At 43.2% G+C, this 15,368-nt stretch overlaps 1 protein-coding gene across 21 annotated transcripts in view; it reads left to right on the top strand.

The window, feature by feature from the left end:
* Positions 1–11,350, top strand: part of macf1a (microtubule actin crosslinking factor 1a) — a 237,642-nt gene extending 226,292 nt beyond the window's left edge. For 8 of the 21 annotated variants that reach the window (XM_076879032.1, XM_076879030.1, XM_076879033.1 and 5 more), the window contains 8 exons: positions 264–281; positions 1,024–1,141; positions 2,864–2,926; positions 3,453–3,485; positions 5,467–5,684; positions 7,165–7,287; positions 7,946–8,054; positions 9,128–11,350. In XM_076879032.1, coding sequence (XP_076735147.1) covers positions 264–281; positions 1,024–1,141; positions 2,864–2,926; positions 3,453–3,485; positions 5,467–5,684; positions 7,165–7,287; positions 7,946–8,054; positions 9,128–9,375 — 930 coding nt within the window. In that variant the 3' untranslated portion in view covers positions 9,376–11,350. The remainder of the gene's footprint in view (positions 1–263; positions 282–1,023; positions 1,142–2,863; positions 2,927–3,452; positions 3,486–5,466; positions 5,685–7,164; positions 7,288–7,945; positions 8,055–9,127) is intronic. The other 13 variants (XM_076879039.1, XM_076879036.1, XM_076879023.1 and 10 more) reach the window with 7 other exon arrangements.
* Positions 11,351–15,368: the final 4,018 nt, after the last annotated feature.

Below are 15,368 nucleotides of genomic sequence, written 5' to 3'. Positions count from 1 at the left end.
TTTCTTCTCTGTCTTTGACTCCATCTCCTGTCTCGACTTCATCGTCACCCATTTTCACATCGCTGACGTAACTGCCGCACACGGCTTCTTTTTGCTTTCACCACTAATTGTGAGCCCAAGTTTGAGTTTTCCGAAAACACTGCACACAGATAAATGGTGTCCTTTCATACATCACAGATTCAAGTTGTCGGTATTTGTTGTTTCATTCTCTCTTTCTCTTCCCTTTGTCTTCCTCTGCTCCGTGTCTTCTGGATTTATTGTAGTTCTTCCTCGGAAACCAGGTAAAGTGACGTCCGCTGCTGCGAGTGGACGTGTGAAAGCTGCTTCCCCGTTCTCCACTGAAGGAGTGCACCGCTTCCTGTTTCCGTATACTTGAAGAAAATACCGTTATGATACAGTAAATCTGTATTTATTTAATTTTACGTTTTCAAGGAAGAAGCACTCCTTTGTGGCTTTGCAACGTGTAAGCGGGTTTCACCGTCCGCTCGTGTTTCTGCTGTGATTTGTTTGGTGTTGAGAGTGACAAATTGCACAATGCGAAGCTGGCGACAGTGACATGGCTGAAGGGGTAATTAGTGGTTCGGTGATATATAGTGTGCTTGGGACTGAAGCTGGGAAACAAATCAAGCTGCTTGGAGAGAGATCCAGAAAATTCCTTCTGTGCTGGTATCGCTTGGAGGTCTGCTTCGCTGGGCGGTTTGAAAAACAATAACACGTTAGAAAACTTCAAAGACTGAATATAAATACATGATTGATTTATATTGTGTGTGACGATGCGTGGATATGAGTGGCTGGGTGAACTGGGCTGAGATCTGTAACTTCTGTCAGTGCATGGTTTTTCTGTCAGTGCATGGAGTAGAAACGATGCTCAGATTTGGTACTTGGGCTTCTTGGTGTGATGGTTGTAAATCTTTAGAAACCAAATAGTTGTTTTTACTCATTAATTTTTTTCCCCCTGATTCCCTCTTCTGTTTCCACTCTTTTTGGCCCTTCTTCCCTCCGTTTTTATGTCACCTGCCCCAGTTTGGAGACTCTCAGCAGCTGCGTTTGGTGAGGATTTTGCGCAGCACGGTGATGGTGAGAGTCGGAGGAGGTTGGATGGCTCTAGACGAGTTTCTGGTCAAGAACGATCCATGCAGAGGTGAGCAAAGTGGGCACACAAACAGATCAGCCTCCTCTCATTTATACACACACACACGAGCCTGACCGATACTGGATTACAATGGGGCTTTTTTTTAGGCATATCAGCACAATTTCAATTTGACACATGCATTTTTGATTGGAAAAAAGTAAAAATAAATAATAAAAAGTAAATAATTAGCTGTGAAAAATAATTATATTGATTAGTGTATACACTGGAAATAATTCTGACATAATAATTCTACATTTTCACCTCAATTAAACTTAAATTAGATCTGCTTTGTTATTAGCATATATCTTATTCTTAGCTTTTATAATCAGAATTTGTTTGTTGGCAAACTTTTAAATTTATATGATTAACTTTCAGTTAGCACTCTACTAAACAACTTTTCATTATGTGTAGTGACGATTTTCAACATTTTATTTTTAGCTAAAACTTTTAATACACTATCTATACTTTAGCTTTGTGGCTAAGAATTTTAACTGCAAATCGTGCTTTTAGCTAATAACTTTTATAACTTTTTATTCCTGATTTTATTTAGAAACGTGTCAGTTATGATTAATACAATTTTTGATTCTTATATATTTTAAGCTAACTCAAACCATTAACTATAACTTTCAAGTTAGTAATTATGAACTTTTTAGCTTTAGCTAGCATTAGCATTAGTAAACTGTTAGCTCGTACGTTAAGCTGATATTTTCCAGCTTCTCATTCCTACTTAAATCTTTTTGTAACTGTTTATCTCTTAACAGTTAACTCCTAACCACATGTGTTAATTAGTTTTTTAATTTAATTCTTTTTCAAATGTTTATCTGTTATGTTTAAGCAACAGTTTAAACTTCCATTATGATTAGCTAACATTTTCCAACTTTATATTGATACTTTTATCTCTTTTAGTCATTTGTCTGTCAGGTTTAGTTGACAATTTATTTTATCTCATGATTCTAACTGCTTTTACATATATATTTTTTTTATTTTTAAAAAACTTTTTAAAATCTGATTAGATCATTTATGCAGTTTTATTATTACTAAGTATCAGTTCTTTTTAGTTTAGCTTTAGTTGTAGGCTTTAGGTCTGAAAAGGATCTTTAAAAAAGCCTCATCATTAAAACTTGAAGCCATTTATGGGGACTAAGATGCTTTTTTAAATGAATGGGGCACCATCTTGAGAAAAAATATCCAGTGGTATATATCGGTCAGGCACAAGCACTTAAGACACCATCACACCAAAGCAAACAAACCCTCAAAGATGTTTCTCAACATGTTTACAACGCCGAACACAAGTGGCTGAACGCAAACGGAGACAAAACACGAAATAAAGGACAAAACACACAAACCGACTCAAGTTTCTTTAGTTTTTCTGTCAGCAGGTGATGCAGTGAAGCGCACCGTCTCATTTTTCTATCCAGTGTTTTCTTCCAGTGACGTCGGTGTAATTGTTGTGCTCCTCGGAGTGGTGTTTCTCTCTCCCTGTCTCCATCTCTCTTCCCCAATCTGTCATTTCCCTCCGAGCCCATCCTCTGTCGATCCCAAAGGACTCAATCTTCATCATCATCTTATCTCGTCACGTTTTATTTCTGTATACACACACGTCCTCTCCTCGGCCTCTCTCTGTTCATTCTTTCTTAAATAAAAAACGTAGTATTGCATGGTGCATGATCCTCAGTTTCTCTTTATTCCCTTTCTTTTTTTTCCCTCTCTCCCTTTTTTCTCTCTTCTCAGTGCAACATCCAGGAATAAAGATTCTCCGCTCCGATTCGAGTAGCTCCATCTCATCTCGTATAGGTTGGATTTCTCCTCTCTCTCTCACGCTTTCTCTTAGCTGCCTGTGTTTCCTCCGTCTGGTTTGGTTTTGATTGTTTTTTTGTGTTCCCCTGGGCTTCCACCTTTCTTTTTTTCTCTTCTTCTTCATTCTTTTTTTGTTGCTCTTATCTTTATCGTTCTCCCCTTTCTCTTCTTCTTCCTTGGTTTGGTGGTTTGGCCTTATTGCTGTGCCTTGCTGACTGTGATCACCTGACTAACATTATGTCTCCCCACTGTTCCTCCCCTACTGTTGCTGCTGGCTCCAGCCCTGAAATCCTGATCTGTTCCCTTTTTCCAACACCTTTCAGGGGTCTCCGACACTCGTCCGGACCCCAAGAGTTCAGCTGTGTGTGTGTTTGTGTGTGTTTAGGGCTCGTGTGTATCTAAAGCTGTTTTTTAACAGATTGGTTAAACGGTCTTAGGATTGTGTGTGTGTGTGTGAGAGAGAGACTTTCTTCATTCCACTTCCAGCATGCAGTTATTTCACGTTGTCTCTTGTGTCTCTTAGTGACAGTCACTCCTGGCTATTTCTGCTGCCGAGGTATCTACACTTCCTCTCTGTCTCTCACTCACCATCCATCCATCCATCCATCCATTCATCTCCATCTTTAACCACAGCTGTCCTCTGTGTGTCTATATATGTGTGTGTACACGTGTGTGTGCTCTTTATAACCGTGGTCAGGTTTGTGCGTTGAAGGCATTCATGTCAGTCCCGTCTGTGTGGCACATGTTTGCGTCATGCTTTCCTCACTCACAGTAAAAAGCAGGATTTGGCCAACCCCCTGGTCTTTAGATGTAACTCGAGGTTTGCTGATTTTTACAAAGTAAATCCGTAAATAAGACATTATTGAGACAAGAAGAGAGCGTGTGTAAAACTAAATGAATAAACACAGAAAAAAAATACAGCGGTCACTATGAGTACTAAGTAAAGACAGAGCTGCTCTTTTGTCTGCTTCGTAGAGAAGAACGTAAAAACTCTTGATTTGTAGGAGAAAAATATTGGTGTCTTAGACCTGGGCGTGGCCAGCCTGGGTTTCTAATAACGCTGGCTTTCCAACGCGGCTCCTTTAAATGTGATGGCTGGTTGGTGGGAGACACAATTACAGGGTGCACCTGGCTGGCTGGCTTTGAGGGGGGACATAATTACAGGGTGCACCCGTTTAATTGACTGGCCTTGCTATTCAGTTGCTCGGGACGAGCTAGCTGCAGCCCTCCTCTCCTTCTTCTTCTTTTTAAGATTTTTTCCACTCTTTTCTTTCACTCCATTTCTCCTCCACTCTGAATCTGTGTCCTCTCTCCCTCTCTCTTTCTTTCTGTATTTATTTGTTCTCTCTTGAACCCTCCCGTTGTCCTCAGTCTCTCCACTCTCTCTTTTTGTGGCTGGCTTCTCCAGGCTTGCTGTTGTCTGCTGGGGCTGCTGCACCACTTTTTGTCCAAGAATGCCGCTGAGTGTTTTTTGAAGACGGGAGAAACCCTGAATCTCTGGGTTCTCTCCTGCTAAGCATAAACCAGGCATGACCCCCACATGTATTTATACACAATCTGTGTGTATACAGCAGAGCTGAGATGCTCCTTTGCAGCAAGAAGTGAAAAACTACTTGAGATCTTGTTGACAAACAGCATAAGAGCAGCTGCACTTTGCTTCCAGCGCGCTCAGACGATTTTAAGCAGATACGCAACGAAAGTGTGGCACTCAGTCACAATTTGCAGATTATGAGAGCAGAGACGCGTGCTGTTGCTTAAGGAGTTATTTAAGGAGGAGTCTTTCACTTTTATATGTGATCTATAGAATAGTCTATCAGTCTTATTTCTCTGTTTACAGCATCAGGAAGCAGCGAGTGGGCTGCTGTCAGTACCTGTAAAGTTTGCTCATACAGGTGTTACGAAGCATGCATGGTGGCCTGCTTCTTAGCCACACAATTAAACTACCTGTTTATTCAGTTTTATTTTTTTGGCATAAACATTACATTTCCAATAATATTGATAGTTTCCCTTTATTTCATAAATGATGTATCAAACTGATTTGCAATGTGGCCCCCTGCTGGGTGAGAACAGTACTGCAGGTGGGCCTCAAGAAGTTATTTACAATAAAGGAAAATAAGTTTGAAATAACCACCAAGTTTTATAGTCTTTCTCTGAAGCAATGGCATTGTGTCTCCGAACTCGTGTCCACCAGTGTCGATGACTAGCTGACTTTCGTTGCGTATCGCAGTAATTAATTTGCTCCCACCTTTGCACTCAAACAAAACACGCCCCTCGCTCGCCTCCCACCTTAAAAATGACTCAACCGAAGTGCACTTAACAGTCCCTCAGTCCCCGAAACCCCACCCGACCAAACACCTGCTCTGCTCACGCGCACTCTCAAAGAAACATGCACCGACTCTGACGTCTGCAGCCAAGGAAGCACTGACTTTCTCCCTCACTCTGCTCGCTCCCTCTGCCGCCCCCTGCTGGAGGAAACCTCCGAGCCGACTCGAACCCAGACTCATTGTTCCCTTCCCTGTCCGTCTCTTTATGTCCAGCTCGAGGTCGCACCAACCTGGAGCTAAGGGAGAAGTTCATCCTTCCTGAAGGAGCGTCTCAGGGTCTGGCCGCCTTCCGGTCCCGGGGCCGTCGCTCCAAGCCGGGCTCTCGGAACGCCTCGCCCACCCGCTCCTCTTCCTCGGCCTCCCACAGTGGAGCTTCCCTCCCCTCTGCTCCCTCTGCCCCAGCCACCCCGACGGCCTCTGCATCATCCAGGGTAAGGTTTTTCCCTCGAGTCATTACACAGCATTAATGACAGAGCAGGGATATAAGCACTGAGTAATAAACATTTACAGTAAATTTTGAACTAATAGTGGTTTAAAAGTTGGTTTTGTAACACTTTTAAGTAATATTCAAAATACTAGAAAATATGGTTAAACACACATCTGATACTATCATAGGAAATGAAACTTCTTATTACTTGATCAAGTTATCTACCCAAAACATTAAAAGCCTTGAATTCCACTGCACAGGCTGAAATGTGCTTGTTACTTAAAAGCAAACATTCTGCATGAAGTGTAGAAGTGCCCTCGACCTAAAGATATAAAAGATGGCCTTGGCAGTATGAAGTTAGTTTTCAGACGTAATAAACGTAGCGTTGATCTTACTGAGAAATCAGGGAACGCTGTCAGACACGCCTTAAAGCATGCCCTACTTTAACCACCTGTTTTATTCTGGTTAGGGAATGTCAAGAAAAACAAATGTAATTTTTGCTATATATTACTTAATAACTTTGGTGTAATATGAAAGGGGGAGCTCTTTGTCAGTAGGAAAGTCCAAAATTTATGCTTTTAAATTTTCCAGAGCTGGCTGATCGGCCTTTCCAAGGAGTCTCCCCCTAGAGCGAGGGTGGGGAACTCCAGGCCTCAAGGGCTGTGTCCTCCAGGTTTTAAATATCCGCCTGTGTCAACTCACCTGAATCAAATGATTAGCTCATTATCAGCTCTGGAGAACTTCAAGACATGTTGAGGAGGTATTTTAAATCAGCTGTGTTCAAGCTGTGATCAAGGATGCATCTAAAACCTGCAGGACACTGGGCCTTGAGGCCTGGAGTTCCCTGACCCTTCCCTAGGGTCCCTAGATTTTTGTAGCTCTCTCACACACACACACACACACACACACACACACACACACACACACACACACACACACACAGTCTTTCATGCTCATCTTCTGTTGTGTGTTGGAGTGTTTGTTAAATGGAAACATCGTCATTGTCAGGACAAACAGACCATTGTTATTTCTTAGTGTCGTCATCTGATGTCAGTGATGTTTCTGTTTGTCATGTGAACGCTGTGTGTGTGCGAGGTGGTGCACATTTGTAACTGTGTTTTTATGCATTGTAACATAGTTGATTTGTTGTCATCCTCCTGTTGTTTGTCAGAAATCACCGCATCCCTAACTGTGAAATTTTATGTTTTGTTCTTTTTTCTTTCATCTTTTTGCCTTTTCCCCACGTTCCTCTTATTCAACCCTGCTAACCTCGCTGCAAACGTGTCCTTCCTGCATTGATGCGGTCTCTCTTTATGGGAAAAAAAATGAATGATCCACTCTTACACATTAATCTGCTGCGCTGAACTGTCCATCCAATGCCCCCACACCTCCTCCCCACACCCCCTCCTTCATTTGCTTCTTCCCTACGCTGCTTTGCTCTCCTCCACCCTTCCTTCCTTCCTTGCTTCCCTTCCTCCCTTCAGTCGTCCCATACTCACTCGCGTGACTATGCCAAGCCCTGGCTGGCACACAGTAAAACTCCAACGCCAACCAAGTGCCACTGCTGCCCAGATCTCGGTCACAGCCACACCACTCCTGGGCACGAGGTAACACACCCACCCACCCAACCAACTCCCCTGCCCCACCCAACCCCACTCCACTGAACGCGCTAATGCACTAATGCACACTTGCAGGTGCTCTCACATGGGAAGCTTTACTTTGGCTGGGGTGATTTTGAGCTTTGCTTGAATTGTTTTGGTTTTTTTTGTGTCAAAATAGGAGAATAAGGATAAAACCTGCACAGTTTAGTGCATTTATTTATCATTTCTCAGCTGAGTCGCTTCATTTCTTTAACTGAAATGACAGTAAAATTATTATTTTGTGGCTTTTAACTCTTGATTAGATAAAAGCAAGTTGATGAGATATCCTCTGTATTAAAAAAAGAGCAAATAATAAAGAAAAAAAATTAAAGGACTAATCAGCAGATTTATTACATATAGTTTCATGTGGTCACATAGTTTTATAAACACATACCTTCACAATTAATAGTAGTGTTTAATATAGTGTTCATATGTTGTTGGTGTTTTTGTGTTTAACACGTTTCTTTGTGTTGTTTATTATTTATTTGTAGATCTGTTTTTGTTCATGTCCATGTGGATGTGATATGTTGTGTTAAATCCCCTGTGTGTGTGTGTGTCTGTGTGCGTGTCTAAAGTGATAACAATGAAATTATCCTCAGCTGACGTCTGCCATGTGCTCCTGCAGGGGGCGCCATCTGGGTCCAAGTTAAAGAGACCGACCTTCCACTCGAGCCGAGGCTCGCTAACCGGGGAGAACGGTGGAACGACGCACACCAGCAAACCATCGCGGACGGGTGAGACACCAGCCATGTGTCCTGGCTACTTATCTACTTCATTAAGGAAGACCTGCTAATTGCAAGCTCTATATTTTTATTCATTAACTCTACTAGATTAGCTTTGCAGGACTCACAGTTCAAAGTAAGCCCCTGTCCCTGCTAAGACCAGACTTACCAGGAGGTTTGATTGTAAAGTGGGTGGGGCTTCTCTCCTTGAATGCAGGGCAGGTTTTAAAATTCCTACTTCTGTGACCAACAGACGTCAGCGAATGTGTTAATTCACAGCCAATTCACAGCATTGTTGCTGCTGAGATATTTACTCTCAGATAACTGAATTCAGTTCTACTCATAAATTTGTGTCAACATCTGAGACTAAAACGTAAAAATGCCAAAAACTGCAGTTCCTCTAACGGCCACTTGGAGGCTGTCCCCTGAAGTGAGTTAGCCTCCATGCACTCCAGGGTTAAAATGTCCAGCGTTACAGCAGAAAGAAACATGAGTCATAGTTTTCCCCTTCATGGCAGCTGTTCACTGAGTGATTTCTGTTGTGAAGTCACCTGTTGATGTTGTAGTAGACTAATTATTTCGGTAACTTCTGCAGCATTTTAACGCGGTTATATGTCAAATAATAATAGCTTAATTGCACTAATAGGCCATGTCCAAAAGGTTTATGCACAGGTTGTTACTGAGAGTGAAATACTAGTATTTTATTTGCTTGTTAAGATTCATTATTGGGTGTCTGTGTCTAGTCCATAAATTAAGCTTACAAACCAGGCTAGCTACTGTTAGCCAACAGTCTGCAGCAGTCTGCCCTTTTCGTACAAATATGGCTACTCTGACCCCACAAAAAGCCAAGATGATGACAGCTGTGGTTGAAGATCAAAGAAAATTCACAAACCACTGGGTGACATCAAAGAGGCTGCGTCTATCTTGTATATGCAGTCTGTGGTCTCGGCCAACCCACAGACATGGCAGCCTCCACAGCCACAGTGCTGCAAACTAAATGTGAATCTGCACAAATGCATGCTCTGCTTTTGTCAGCACATTTTTACTGTCTTTTTTTTTCTCATTTCCCTCTTTTCTCCTGTTAGATCCCAAGCGAGGGGGGTCCACAGCCAGCGGTCCCACCAGCCGAGCCGGCAGCCGAGCCGGCAGCAGGGCCAGCAGTCGCCGTGGCAGCGACGCCTCAGACGCATCAGAGCTCCAGGACGCTCGGTCCGTCTGCTCCGACACTTCAGATACCCCACGACGACCGGGCGGTGGGGCCAAACCCTCCAAGATCCCCACCATCTCCAAGAAGACCCCCAGCCCAAAAACCCCGGGATCTGCGAAGAAATAAACCCACCCACAGAGAAACTGGAGGAACTTGCAGTGGGTGGGCCACTGTTATCTGCCATTTTGGGTGTACCAGCGTCACTCTGAGCATCCATCCATAGGGCTTGTCTAGAATGTGTGCACTATGACTGATACTTTCCAGGAGAAAGAAGGAGGTGGATGAGCTGAGTGAATCTCCGTCTCGTTCTTTCCCCAGCCGACTGAAAACCTGCACAAGAGGAGAAGATTCTGGTCTGGCGGTCTCAGGCCAGAGTCTGTGGGGTGAAAAAAAAAAGACTGTTCCCCTTTAAGAAGCGACCCCAGTTTGCCTTCCAGTCTCCTGCTTCGTCTTTCAGAAGTTCCCCACCAGCGAGGAACCAAACACAGACCGACCCGATGTGATGCTGCCTTACTTTGTGTTACAAACTCCTGTCCCGATCAGACACACAAACACACATTTTAACACAGAGCCGGTGCAGGGAGTGGGACACGCCGCCGCCGCCACAGCTACAAAAACAAAAAAAGCTCAAGTGGCATTCAGGAAAAAAAAAAAAAAGAAGGAATTTGTGGGTTATTATTTTGGCTTGTGGGCCAGATGCCTCAGCGATGAGTTAAAAAAGAAAATATGCAACGACTGCCATGTCGCTTCCCCTGCGTTGGTTGGCGAGAAAAAGAGTCACCTCAGCAGATCTACGGAGGCGGGAAACGCTGTCTGGCTCCCACAGCGGCCAACCTCAGACTCGGAGGATCGGCGGTGGCGCTGCTGCAGCTGAGGGCAAACTCTCACACACTCAAACGCCGCAGAGCCGACTCCTCCCGACCGCTGGAACGTTAAGACGGGCCTCGCGGGTGTGCGTCTCGGCGGTTTTGTCACATGTCTGCGTTACAATCCGACACACACAGAAATAAGAAATCACAAACTGGCAATAGAGAGGACTATTTTTATGGCGACACACTCAACTAACAGCACATTACTGACAATACACGACATGCGTAACCTGACGTAAACGAGCGCGTTCGGAGAGTCCGACAACCAGCATGCACTAATTGTCTCTTCCTCTGCAGCCCAGCAGCACATACGCGCACTCTCAAACTCAAAAGGTGTGTGCGCGCATGTGTGTGTCGCGTGTGTCTTTCTTATAGGAAAGAATAAAGGTCAATGACTTGAGTCACTGTATGCAAACGTTTAATTTGCGAATGTCTTTTTGTTTTTTTTCTTCTCGTTGTTTTCTGGTTAATTTATAATCCAGTTTTGTTTTCTAGCTTGAGAGAAAGATCTATTTATTTTTCACGTCATATCACCGTTGGCAGAGAGTGATTTAGTATTATGGTGAAAGTTTTTTTCTCTTTTTTTGTACCGAGAAGATGCCCACTCCGCTGTTTCGACGTGATCTGTGTGTAACGTGTGTTTCTACTCTGTTGTAACATGACATCATTCACTAGGTCGCTGATTCTAGTGGCAGCCTTTTTGTTACATTTTCTTTAAAGCTAATGACTACAGTTTTCCTGACCACGACCAAAGGGGGTTGCCCTTCATGTGTAGAGAGAACTACAAATATGAATGACAGGGGACCTGGGCTGAGCGGACCAATGAGAGCGGGCGTCCTCCCTCGTGTCCCTCCCCAGCGTCTCTTCTTCTAGGCTTTTCTTTTTTTTTTTTCCAAATGCTCCATCTTTGGCGGGGCTCGAGTTTGTCTCTGTGTTATCTCGGTGTAAGAGATGAAGTTTATGAAAACTAATGAATTTACAATAAGGAAGAAGAAGAAGACATCATAAGGTGATTTTTATTTATTTATTGTCTCTCTGAGGGGGGAGGGATCGGGAGACGAGTCCACCACCTTTTGATGCTGTGCTACTCTGTGTGATAAGAACATGGAGGGAGGGGAGGGGGTGTTACTATGAGTCACTTGTGTAAAATTAAAACAACAAAAAAAAAAAACTAAAATTATAAACAATTTTTTTTGTTCTGTTTTTGTATTAAAATTATGCTTGCGGTAAAACCTCTTGTCTTTTGCGTCTGTGTATGTAAGAGCAGCCGAGTTTGATGTGTGAATGTGACCCGAAGCACCCACAACTTATTAGTTATTATTAATATAAGCAAGAGGTCACCGGTCCCAACAACTCCAACCTGAACTGAAGCCCTGATTTATGCACCAGGTCAGGGGCATCAAACATGCATCAGCAGATGACTTTGCTGTAAATTTCAGACTTTGCAATCATAAATCATAGAAAATTCTCAGTGCTCTGCTGTTCTGTGTGTTCTAATGCATGAACTACACAAAACCCCTTTAAAGGTGTTTCCTGATCTCTACGAGGTATTTAATCTTATCCAAAGTCCTAGAAGCAACACTAATATGTGTGTGTTCACTTATTTAAAGCATTAAACATCTAAAGTAACTTTAATTTTAATGATCATCCGTACATAAAGGTTTCACGTTTATGATCACTGGACGAACCTGATTTAAAAGCTGCCCCAAGATAAGGTTTTAGTTGGAGGTTATTCTGCTAGCACCAAATCTGCCCCACTGCACAACTGAGCTGGGATGTTTGAGTGCCAGGACTCTCTCATAGCTCTGGTCATAAAGAAATAAGAGCCATACTGTTGTTAAGGGCAAGAGTACTCTGATCATTTGATCTGTAAACGGGCAGTTTATTAAATCTGCTCCCAAAATACCTCTTTACACTACAACAGGGGTCTTAAACTTGTGGCCCAGGGGCCACTTGCGGCCCACCTCACCCCTACTTGCGGCCCTTATATTGACCTGAAGAAATGTAATGCAATTTGGCCCCAGAAGTAACTTTTTTGTCAGGGAGGATTTGTGTATTGTTGAGTGCAATGTTAAAATAAAGTCTTTAAAAGTAAAAAATGATTTAATATGAAGGCAACATGAGCAGAGAGCACAAACGTGTTGAGGGATTGGCCGTGTTAGTTCAGTGAGAGAGTCCAAAACTAACGTGCACACTTATGTCTGCATTTTTGTTTTGTTAAATACAAACAAATTTATAGCAGAAGTGCTGCCACGTGTCTGGCCAGAAAGAGTAGCCATTGGTTTATTTAGTAGTTCAATGAAAAGCTTCTGTTCAGTAAGAGGTGAGAGAAAAAATGTGTTCACGTTTGCAGTTTTGTCTTGTTACACAATATTTGAAAAATTAACAAAACAAAACACTAGATTTTTGGAAATATTTGTGGGAGTTTTCTTGTTTGTTTGGGGTCTTTTTGTACTGCATGAACAATGAGGTGACCGTGCCAGCAGTGGCTCACAGCTCATTGAAGTTTGAGACCCCTGCACTGCAAGAATGGAAGCCGTGTGGCTTTTATGCATGGCTTTAACTAGCCCCGCCCACCTAAATTCAAACTCCCAAAGACCAGAGAGTCAGATACTCCTGCACTGAATGACTGACCATTTAAAAAAATAATAACTGCACTCGATAAATGGATAATATTTCTTCATTTACATGATATTAAAAATGAAAGTCTGCTGATTTTGTGAGATGGGTAGCATCACTTGGTCAGTTAGGGGTATTTTTGTGAGTACATTGACTTTTTTTTCAGGTCTTAAAGTGATATTTCCAGCTTGTTTTCCTTGTTTTTTGTTATCATTAGTTTTTATTTAAGGATTTCTAGTCTAATTAATGGAAAAGGCCTTTAAGTCTCCGATTTCTCTGGTTTGCATGTGCGTGCCCACACTCACTCACTCACTCATGCAGACAGCGGCCCACAGACACCGGACATTCTTAGGTAATTACGCTGTTACAGATAAGGGCACGCCCGACTGGATCGTCTCTCCTGTACACGATGAGTCGCTAACCCCAGGGGAGGAGGTGGTGGAGTAAGTAATCTCAATAATCTGAGCTCCCTCCTCTCGGTCCTGATGTGTTTCTTGTCGTGTTCAAGCTCCCCAGTTTGTGTCGGTGTGAGACGGCGATGGAGGATTTGAAAATAACTCCGTCCTGTTTATTTGGTGGTTCCACCGGAGATGATGAGGTCTGAGTCCACCCTCTGCAGCTGTGTGTACACTCACACTCGCACTCCTCTCATTTTCTGTCCACTCTCAATCCATCTACGCCCGTCCTGCCTGCAGTCCATCTGTCATCCCAGACTGCTCCCTCTGATGACAGTCCTCGCTCTGTTCCACCACTTCTGTCTCGCAGGAATGTCATTTTTCATTTATGCTGGGTTTGTATGGTTTTGAGGGCACTCGGGCACATTTTTTTCCTCTCTCTCCTCTTTAACTCCCTGTTTGTTCTTTCACCTCCGCCTCTTCATCTCCTCTCACTCCTCTCCCCCTCCCCTTTATCTCTCCAGACGAGGCTTCCATAAAGTTGCAGATGTGAAGAGCAAAAGAAAACAAAATGGGGCAGAGCGTTAATTCCTGGCATTTGGGACTCGCCCTTTCGGCCAGGACAGAATGAACCGTGGTCACTTTGGTTTGGTCAGTGTTATTCATGCCTTTCAAAGTGACCACAAGTACCAGGCCGCTTTGAAGCAAAGAGTACACAAACACGAGCTGGCACAGGCCTGAGCCTCACTACTATATTTGAGTCACTTCTTCCCTCCAAGTCTTTTTGATTTAGAGTCGCACACATGCACACAGTGTGTTTGCATTAGGCCTGCTGCACGACAGGCTCTGTGAACTAATGAATAGCTTAACGGGAAACCTGCAGCTTCAGAAAAAAAGCAGACTTATGTTAGACGTTAATTCTGAGCCAAGATAACACATCGATGTTGGAGATTTTAGAGCTTTGAAACTGGCAACAGAGGGAAACAAACATTCATCCAACTCACAGAAGTGAACTGAAAGGATTCAAGTTGAAATAAAATGCAGTGGAAACGGAGGGTATAACAGCAAGGTTTGCCTGTAAACGTGGATTACAGGTTCATACATCTATATTTGCTGAGATCTTTTTAGAGTTCATCCTTCATGCTTTCCAGATAAACCAAGTAAACCTTTCAGAGGCTTAATCTTTTTAATTTGTGACGATGTCTCAACTTGAAGCCTTTGTGAGACACTGCCCACCCGCCATCATGAGACTTACTAAGATCATGTGGGTGTAGATGTGAGTGGCGGCTGAATCGTCCAGAAAATGATCTCAAGACAGTATGGTGGGTGTCTGATAGTCGGTGTTGTCAACCACCACCTCACTCTGTCAAACTATCTGCCTTCTTGGTCCAAACTGTGAAGATTAGCATCCTCTAACGAGTGTCCTTTCTCCTTTAGGTGCCAGGTTGGCCTTGGGTCATGTGACTCCTAATGACTCAGAAGATTACAGGGTGGGCCAACGACTCTCAGGACCACCTCCCACGCCCTTACGATTCTCCATCAGGTTGTAAATCTCTTGGACGAGAGGTGAGACGTCTTCATGAACCACAAAGTTGTCCAGCTGCCATCATTTTAACCATTTAAGACAACCATAGCCTGGATGACTGAGAAGCTTTGATTTTATACAGTTTTTAGTTTGAGTTTGTAGAGCCGGCCTCACGTGGCCATGAGAGGAAATGCGGTTTTTGGCACTTTCATTTACAGTCATTATTCATCCGTTGTTTTTGTTGAAAAAGAGCCAAAAAAAACCCCAGAATCCATCAGTGAAAACTAAAATAGGGTATCATTTTATTCGCAGGTGTATTTAAAGTTAACTTGTTGCTAACTTCTAAAAAGGTTTATTTTTTTAAACGTTGCCTTTTTGTCTTGATATTATTATTTTACGACCTTTCCGTCAGTTTGGCATCTCTGTGCAGGGTTACATGTGTAAAGAAATGCTTCTCCCTGACTTCCTGACTTCTGACTCACCGAGCGAACAGAGATGTTTTAGCATTAAACAAGGCAGCTGGCAGCCAGACACTTAAAGCGGAGTAGCAATGAAAGGAAGCAGTCATAAGAGGATGAAAAGATAGATGGGTGGAGGTAAGGAGGAGAGAGATGAGGTCTCCCAAAGAGACCACTGGGAGGGGAGGTTGACGAGATGTAAGCAGGACAAGAGAGAAGTTTTAGGACTTGAAAGAGGAGGAGAGGCAGAGGC

This window comes from Maylandia zebra, linkage group LG22 (genome assembly GCF_041146795.1).
Source record: "Maylandia zebra isolate NMK-2024a linkage group LG22, Mzebra_GT3a, whole genome shotgun sequence".
In the NCBI taxonomy this organism is placed as follows: domain Eukaryota; kingdom Metazoa; phylum Chordata; class Actinopteri; order Cichliformes; family Cichlidae; genus Maylandia; species Maylandia zebra.
Note: the sequence above shows the minus strand (reverse complement) of the source record. Positions and strands in the feature narration are given on the sequence as shown.